Below are 8,853 nucleotides of genomic sequence, written 5' to 3' on the forward strand. Positions count from 1 at the left end.
CAGTAAGAACTGAAGGCTCATCTCTCCTAAAATTGTTGAGCAAGAAGATGGAAACACAATGTGCAGTGTCCAAACCACACAACAGCAATAATCGGTGACCAAAGGTATGAACCAAGGAACAAAGGAAGATTTTGCATTTTTGCCTCAGAGGTCTGCATGAAATCTTTTTAAAAGATAGGAGATTTTCTTTAATATCAACCAGTGTGGTGCAGAGAGAACTATTTTCTCATGGGACATACAGAGTGCATTGCAGAAGGGAAGGAGTGATGTGAAAAAGGGAGTTGAAATGCAGGGATGGTTGAAGCACTGCTTAGGATTTGGGACCTACATAGTAGAAGACTCCAAAGAGAGACCGTGGAGTTGAGACACATGCTACAGACAACTTAGGCCCCCAGAGAGGAAAGACCCAGAGGGAATGTGACTTCCTGAGGGAGCTGTCAAGCATGGCTGGCAGCAGAAAACTCAAAAAGAAAAATGTTTTGTGGCAATGGAAACCATGGCTGCAACTTAAAGGGAGCATTCTGTGAAAGCTCCCTGGGCTCACACGTATTTCCCTGCGGGGAAAACGGGCAATGTTCAGTACAATAGTTTAGCCACATCTATTCCCTCAGCATCACAAATACAGGCAAGACCTCAGCACATGGTTTTTGGGAATTACACTGGGAGGGTCCAAAGGATCTGAAACAGGGTAATGTTCCCCCAGTCACTAGGAATGGGCTGTGCCTTACTAATAACAATGCCCAATTAAATCACAGCAGAGAGAAACCTGATGATAAAGGAAAGATTTGTGGAGATGAAGAGGTACTGTTGGAGGTTGGTTTAGATCAAACTCATACCTGAAACCATGAGAGATGAAGCATTTGCATCAAGATAATCATGAAATTATGTGATTTCCTCTAATCACTTCAGTCATGGTTCCCAACCTTTTGCGGCTCCCTTTCTGTTCACATACATTCCTTTCCATTGTCTTTCCCCTTCCCTTTTCTAGCTCTCTTTTAATGAATTCTGAATAGGATGTTCCATTTCCAAGGAAATCTCCCAGCTTTCCAACCCAGAACTATATTTACCTAAACACTAAAAGTCTTGGAGGTGAAAATCTCACAGCTAAATAACACTAAACACAGCTTTAAGGAGAGAATTTCTCAAGCGTGGTCAGAGTTTCAATGATTTTTAATCATGTTGACATTGATATAAAAACTTAAACTTTCAGATGCCAGAAAATATGCCACATGAAATTCTAATGGTTTTAAGATATGCAAGACCAGTGTTAAAAACCTTTACATTTGTAACTTTCAGCATTTGAAAAGCCCTTTCTAAGCCCCTACTTAGAAGGTAAGTGCAAATAAGTAGTGTTATTGCAGAAGAGTTTTACAAAATATTTTAAGGTTGTAAGAACCTTTTAAGCAATATAGTCCATACTATTTTCTGATTTCCTACAACAACAGATTTTGTTTATTGGCATCAATTTAATCTAAAGATATTTATTCAGCCAGTTGATCATATCCTTTCTTCCTTCCTCAATATAAGGTTTATCTTGAGGATTGATATCTTCTCTTTTGCGATGCACAAACCCATGCGTCTGTCCAGGGTAAATTTTAACTTCATAATCAACTTTACAGTTTTGTTTAAGCTTCTGCTCCAGTAAGGTGACCTGTAACACAGAACATTTTATGTTGGCTGAGTACAAAGTTAATATGTTTTATATTTACAGTCCCAAAACTGTCCTGATTTTTTACTTTTCTGAAAGACAGACATAATTTATCTTTGCCACTGTTTTCTCTTCCACTAATGTTATACCTAAATGCATGTCTGTTACTGCACTTGCTTTATTTAACTGGGCTTTTTTCCCCCCAGTAAAATCCCAGCATGTGACTGTATAAAATGTAAAATAATTTTTTTTTTTAAAAAAAAAGGACTACTATTAATAATGTAAGGTAAAAAACCTACTGCTCAGCATCATGAGAAGGTTATCATGTAGTGAACACTGTATGAGTTGCTGATGATAGACCTCACATAAAAGAAAATGGGGCAAGAGTTTGAATTAATTTGAAGTTGATGGAGGAGGAGCAGAGACAAAATCAGCAGTTCAAAGTGACTGGAATTTTTGCTAGGAAAGTTAAAGCCAACATCACTAAATAAAAATGTATTTCCTTTTGAAACCCTGGGCAGATAATTATCTTTCTCCAATCATTCTCCACTCAGACTCCAGAGAAAGGCTGCTGACAGAGTGGCAGGAGAATATCTGCAGGACAGCGGAAAAAGGAAAAGAATAGCCACAGGATCTTTTTAATTCTCCTGCAACAAGTGATCCCATTGAACAGGCAGATTTCATGGACCACTGGTATCACTAAAAAGGGCTTCCTATCTTAAACTTGTCAGGCTTTCTTTGGATTCTTGCTCTTTTCCTAGGAACTTGTGAAAATCATCTGAATTGTCAAACAGGACAGAAAATATTTTTAATGTCATGGTAAAACTTATTGATTTGGGAATAAACAACATAAATTTGTGCAGAAGTACTGTAAGAGTTAGTGAAAGAGAAAGAAAAGTGCAAATTAGTTTTTACTTTGTGTTCGTTAAAAATCAAATTACAAAATGAGCATGAAAAACATTCAAAAGGCAAATATCTGTGATGGGAAACTCACCTGCTCCAATGGAATAATGTCATCCTTCTCACCAAAAATGAAGAAGGTAGGATGCAGCAAACTGTGTTTGTCCTCAAAACGGCTGATCACTCCTAAGGAAGAAGAAAACATACATACAATAAGTTATGCTACCCAATGTAGCTAAAACACTACAAAATCTATACATATACAAAATCAAGACATTTTCATCAGTTACAGCTGATCAGTTTGTAATGGAATTTAACACACTTTGCTTAAAAGTCCCTTTTGTTGCGGAATATTTGCAGTGTCATTAGAGATAACATCAGTTGTGTGAAAAAGAAACCAGAGATCAGTTCTGTGGGGAAAAAAAAAAAAAACAAAACAGGGAAGAATTGTTACATTTGCCCCATTTTTGTGGGTTGCTTTGAGCAACTGCTTCTGACCACTGTCAAAGACAGGGATCTGTGAGATGGACTTTGGAACTGCTCACCTCTGGCTTGGGAAGACCATTTTTGAGATAATTGTAAATATTCAATCATTCCACATACATGGTTATGACTTCAGTGTACGTATATTTACACTGATATGATTCCATAAGAAACTGACATTCTAATTTTGACTATTCAAATATATTTGAACAAAAGTTACAGTAGAACTAACCACTTGCCACCCTGGCTACTCTTTTGATTCCTGAGATTATTACAACAAAAAAGTAAAATATTAGCAAGTAACACAGTTGAATTGACTCAACTGATCAGCATATCAGTGCAGCAAAATAATCCAAATAATCTTTCTAGAAAAATACTTTCAATTTGCTTTCACCTCTCATTAATATAAGCTGGTCTGGGTTCTGCAGAAGTTCAGAGGTTAATAAGAAAAATATCAAAGGCAGCATAAATGCATTGAGTAATGTGTGAGAGTACAGGGTTAAAACAGAGAGTTAAAAATGGCTCCTATTAGTAAAGAGGAACCACTGTCTAAAAGATGTAAAAGATGTGCCTAGAAACCCTTTTATCACTGCCAGCCAAGAGGAACCTCAGCCACAGTGAGGCCATGGCATTTGGCACTATGTGCACAGATGTCATCCTGGTCATGCCACTCTCTAAATACCTAGATCTTGCTGGGTACACTTAAGTGTAAAAATGTGAGTGTGCAAAACCAAATCACATATAGATTATTTATAATAAAATCACCTTGTTCCACTAGATGTCACACTGAATTTTGTTACAGCAATAGCCCTACAGAATTGCTTCCTGCACTAGTATTCTGCTCAGAATGCAGCAGGTATTTCAGGCTTACCATAGAGGGACACTCCGGTCTTTAAATGCGGATTTTTCAGCATCAGATGTTGCACTGCTGCTCCACCCCAGCAAAACCCAATGACACCAATCTTCTTTGCACCACATTGGTCCTTTAGATACTTGAGGACGACATCAACTTCTCTGAGACATGCAAATGAAAGTGAATTAAGGCTCTAGCCCTGCTTCTCTGGCCTCCTTGGTGGCTGCTGCTCAGACACTGGGTGGGCATCAGTCTGCTTCTGGGACACAGTGACTGTCTTTGCATCACTCCTGGTTTTTTCTCTTTCCCTCACTTACCAATTTGTCTTTATCTCAACCCATGAGTTTTCTTGCTTTGTTACCCTTATTCCCTCCCCTGTTTCTCTCCTGGGAGCGAGTGAGTAGTAGTCCAGGTTGTTGGCTGCTGGCTGGGGTCAACCCACAACACTACTTTACTATTATACATTTCTAAAATACAGGACAAACTCCAGGAGAAAAGACAAAGGAGAAAATCAGTCTTCCTAGATCATTGTTAATAGGACATGAAGTGATTTTATGAACAGCAGTCCAATTAATTTCACAAACAGCAGTAGTTTTCATATAGGTTAACACAAATAAAAGTTTGAAACACACAGCCAGTCAAGGGCGTCCTGTTTGTCACAAAAGTGACTAATATGCAAAGCATCTCTCACAAGGATGACAAATATTTTATAAAATTGTGGAAGCAAATTTCAAAGTGTTTTTTCTAAATCAATAGTTACTTTATGCAATCAAGCCATGTGTCAGATAAAAATGAAAAAAATACAGAAAAGTAGGAATGCAGAATGCTTTGACCTAGCTGTGATCTGATGGGGAGCAGAAGAAATGTTCCTTTGTTACATAGTGTTTGCATTTGCACCCTATCTAAAATCCATGGAATTTGTGCCTTCATGAGGGATTGAAGTGGACAGAGTGAGCTGCATTTTCTAGCCTTTGCTGGTTCTTTTCTTCTGAGTTATTCACTTTTCTTCTACTTTCTGTACAGACAAACACTGGGCACTTCTATTCTTCAAATGTCTACTTTTATCCCTAAAACACCACTCACATAACCGTGAGCTTGTCCCATGAGCTGCGTGAAATTTCTGTTTGTGGACTCCCAGCTATATTTGACCCGCTAATAATTTAGGATCTAATTTTGCATTTTTACTGAGGCAAAAATTCCTATGAAATACGGATGTCCCCTCTGTGGACTAGGAACAGTGGCTGTACTTGTCTATTTTGCCGGCATCTCGTGTTTTCACCCAGTCATTGAAAGATGCCCAGTCATTAGAAGGCTTCCAAGCTTCTTGTCCCACAAAAAAATCTGGGCAGATGGCTCTGCAAGAAAAATGAAAATATTTTATGTCCATGAAATCATACTGGAAAAGGATTAAAGGGAAAACCATATGTGCTACACAACAAATTCATTTTGCTGAATACACAGTACTTAACCCACACCAAAGCACTATAACAGCAACCCTCAATAATTTTCTACATTTAATAAGAAGACTTAGTATAATTTCCAGTTACATTTTGCCCTGTTAAAATTCATTACTTAATTTGATAAATAATTAACTGTAACTGAAAATCCTTGGCAGCTTCCTACCAAACTTAAAAAAGAAATCCAAAACCAAACCAAAGAAACTACCATTTACACGGTACATATGTTTAGCCTAGAAGGAATACTAACCTAATAATGCAGGAAAGGGGATACTCAGTAAGCTTTTCACATATTTGAGAATCTGTTTCTCTCTTTGGTGCAAGCTAGTACTTTCCCTTCATAGAAAGAAGTTCAGCTTCTTTGGAATTTTTACCTTAACAGCCAAGTTGCACAGAGGAGGGGAGGAAGCAGGCTGCTTCAGGCTCATGGAGGATGAAAGATGCAGAATAAGAAAAGTTTCTGTTCCCCCTCTCTTCTTCTGTGCTTACCTACTTACTCATTATGGTAAGACTACTCTTTTGGTTTTTTTGACTCCTTTCAGTCTTTTACCAGAAAGAATGTGAAATCATTTGTGTTTATGTTGTTCATATGAAAAAGGGAAATGGTTGAGCAAGCTTTCTTATTAAAAAGACATTTGGAAAACAGTAGTGTTTCTTACGTGTATCCGTTAGTTGTTAGCATATCAGCAATGTATCTGGTGTTTGGGAGCTGCCATCCAAATATGTCGTGAATCACAATCACGGCTTTGTCGGTGCTGGCAGAAGGTTTGCAGACGTAGGCCTTGATGTGCCCAACTTGTACCTCCTGCCCCCGGCCTCCATAGTCAAACCTGTCTCCAATATCACACGGGCAGGGCCTCGATTCATTGGCCATGGCTGATACTGGAGAACAAAAAAGATTCAGTAGCGAATACCAAAGCATGCCACGCTGCAAGACGTCAGAAGACAGCGGTATCATTGGCTATTGAATTTTTCAATCACTACAGTAATAGGATGAACATGCTCATTACTGTTTGGTCTAAAATGAAGCGTTAGTCAACAAGCCCATTGTGTTATTTAACGTAAATAAGGTCCTTGTTAGAGTTTCTTATGTTATGAAGTCTTCAGCGGGGACCGGGTGCATGCTAGGATTTCCATGGCCTGCAGTGAGTAGTGCAATAAAAATAAAGGTATGAGCAAGCGGCAAAGCAACCATCACAAACTATTTACATAGCGATGAATCCAGTCCTTCCACTCTTCATCATGCGTATTTCCTGTCAGGAATGCGTACCTTTCTTTAGTAAACAGCAAAGGCTTAGCACAAGAGACAGCATTTTGAAAGAATAAAACAACAGCTACTGTGTAGAAAGATATAATTACACATACACTAAGCATTATATTTTCATCCAGGGACTTAAAATATTACATAACTGAAATTTTCAGTGTCAATAAACCCTTTTTATAAACAGCTTTAGCCTTAGGTGTTGAAGACTTTTGAAGAAGGCTACTTAAGAAAGATACCAAGAAAAATGTACCAGCACAAGTCAGAGTATAAAACTGTATTTCCTTGATATTATAAAAAGAATGCGTTGAAACTCCAAGACAGAAAAAGAAAAGAAAAAAACCACCACCAAAACAAAACAACAACAAAAACCCTAAACATAAAAAAATCAAAATCTTAAAGCTGAGACGAATCCTTTGTCAAGAAGATAAGAGTAGGCTATGGTTAATTTTTTCAAACTATTGCTTAAATGAAAATAAACAAAGGTCAAAAAGTACCAGCAGAATCAAACACTCCTCTATGTAGCTCCTTAGACTAAAGTTAATGATTTTCTTCCATCAAGCTTAGGTTAAGCAATTGAGTGAACAGACCCGAATAACTCCTTTGAATATTCACAGAGCATCTACAAATGATTCAAGAACATGGAAAGGATTTAGATAAAGCTTTGCCCAAGCTCTCTACAGATAAATCATGTGTATTACCATAGAAACTTTGCTAGTAAAGAAGCAAGGATCTTCAAGCTTGACTGTGTCAAAAAACAGAGAAAATAGGAAAAAGCAGATTACTGAACTGTCCCTGGACAAGTAGGACTTAAAGATTTGTGGCAGCAAAGGGACAGCTTTAGGAAAGCCAACAAACATCTTGGCAGGCAGAAAAATTGGACAGAATTCTAGTGGCCAATATATTCTGGATTTGCAGACTAAAATTCAGAACGTCCCAAGCGGTATCACTGGGGTTGGATTGCAGATACCAGATTTCATTTTTGCAGATCAGTTCAGATGCTTCTGTGTTTCTGCATCTGCTATAATACGTACAAACAGCATTTCTTTCCATTTCTAAAATGCTATTGAAACACTACTCAAAAATTAATTTCCCTTACATTTACCAAAGCTATTATTTTAGGAGGATCTGAAAACCCACAGCCTTGAGGTACCACCATTTCCACCCGCAAGCACTTGAGAATTTCTCGCAAGACCAAACAAGAATTAATTTTCAGATACTTGAACCTACAGCCAGTAAAAATACAAAGGTATCGCTGTGTGGCACCATCACTTTCAGAAGAAATAAAAATAATAAATAAATAAATAAATAAATAGATAAATAAATAATCTAAATAAATATTCTAAATAAATATATAAATAAATATATAAATAAATAAAGGGGGAAGAAAGTAATCCCCAATTGCATTTAAATCAGCTTGCATTCTGCCTGGGGAAAAAAAAAAAAAAAAAAAAAAAAAAAAAAAAAAAAAAAAAAAAAAAAAAAAAAAAAAAAAAAAAGGTCTCCCGAACATGCTGAGTCACGCCTCGCAAGCATTTGTTCTACGTTTCTTGGGGGAAAAAAAAAAAAAAAGCCATGGGTTTAAGAAAAGCCGGAGGAACCTACACATACCTGCAGCGCTGCGAGTGTGCGGGGCAGTAGAAGCAGGATGCGGGAGCTCAGCCTGGACGGCTGCGGCTGGATTGGATCCCCGAGCAAAGCGCCAACACAACACGGGAGGGGTGAGCGCAGGGATCAGGTTCCTTTCAAAGAGAGTTACATAAGGCCCTGCCTTTATCTCTGTGCTGCAGTGACGAAGGCCGCGCTTTTTAAAGCTGTTCATTTCGCTGCGCCGTAGGCGGAGGGTGCTGCCGTGAGGAGCGGCTCTAGCTGAGTTCCGAGCATTCACCCCCGGAGGGCTTTTTCTTTCAGGTTCGAAAACATGTTGATTTAGCTGAACAATCCATCTAGAAAAAAAAAGAAAAAATTGATTTTTTTTTTTTTTTTTTTTTTTTTAAGGGTGTTTCTTTGCTTTTAAAGGTTGTGGTCACATCACTTTTAATCACTGCATTGGCACAGTTAATTCCTTAGGTCGTCCATCCATGGGTAAAAGGCGTATTTGAAATCATCTGGGCGAGGTAGTTGAGACGTCATTTCAAAGCTCTGTTCTAGACAAAGCTTATACACTACAGGAAAAATATTTTCTCTTCGGAATGAAAATAAGTAGCATGTAAGAAAGTCATGGCTTTCTAGATTGCAGTACCTCCATGCT

At 38.0% G+C, this 8,853-nt stretch overlaps 1 protein-coding gene across 2 annotated transcripts; it reads right to left on the reverse strand.

Annotated features, from left to right (window-relative positions):
- Positions 1-1,152: 1,152 nt before the first annotated feature.
- On the reverse strand, positions 1,153-8,387 carry CMBL (carboxymethylenebutenolidase homolog). Of its 2 annotated transcripts, XM_040065319.2 has the most exons (7): positions 8,214-8,340; positions 6,551-6,594; positions 6,001-6,223; positions 5,132-5,239; positions 3,903-4,045; positions 2,643-2,734; positions 1,153-1,651 (listed from the first exon to the last, which is right to left on the reverse strand). In XM_040065319.2, the coding sequence occupies exons 3-7, from the start codon at positions 6,213-6,215 to the stop codon at positions 1,472-1,474; spliced, it is 738 nt and encodes a 245-aa protein (XP_039921253.1). In that variant the 5' UTR covers positions 6,216-6,223; positions 6,551-6,594; positions 8,214-8,340; the 3' UTR covers positions 1,153-1,471. The 2 variants fall into 2 exon arrangements, with proteins under 2 accessions (XP_039921253.1, XP_039921243.1); XM_040065309.2 differs by lacking the exon at positions 6,551-6,594 and having other exon boundaries at positions 8,214-8,387.
- Positions 8,388-8,853: the final 466 nt, after the last annotated feature.

The sequence above is a fragment of the Hirundo rustica genome, chromosome 1, assembly GCF_015227805.2.
Source record: "Hirundo rustica isolate bHirRus1 chromosome 1, bHirRus1.pri.v3, whole genome shotgun sequence".
Taxonomy (NCBI): Eukaryota; Metazoa; Chordata; class Aves; order Passeriformes; family Hirundinidae; genus Hirundo; species Hirundo rustica.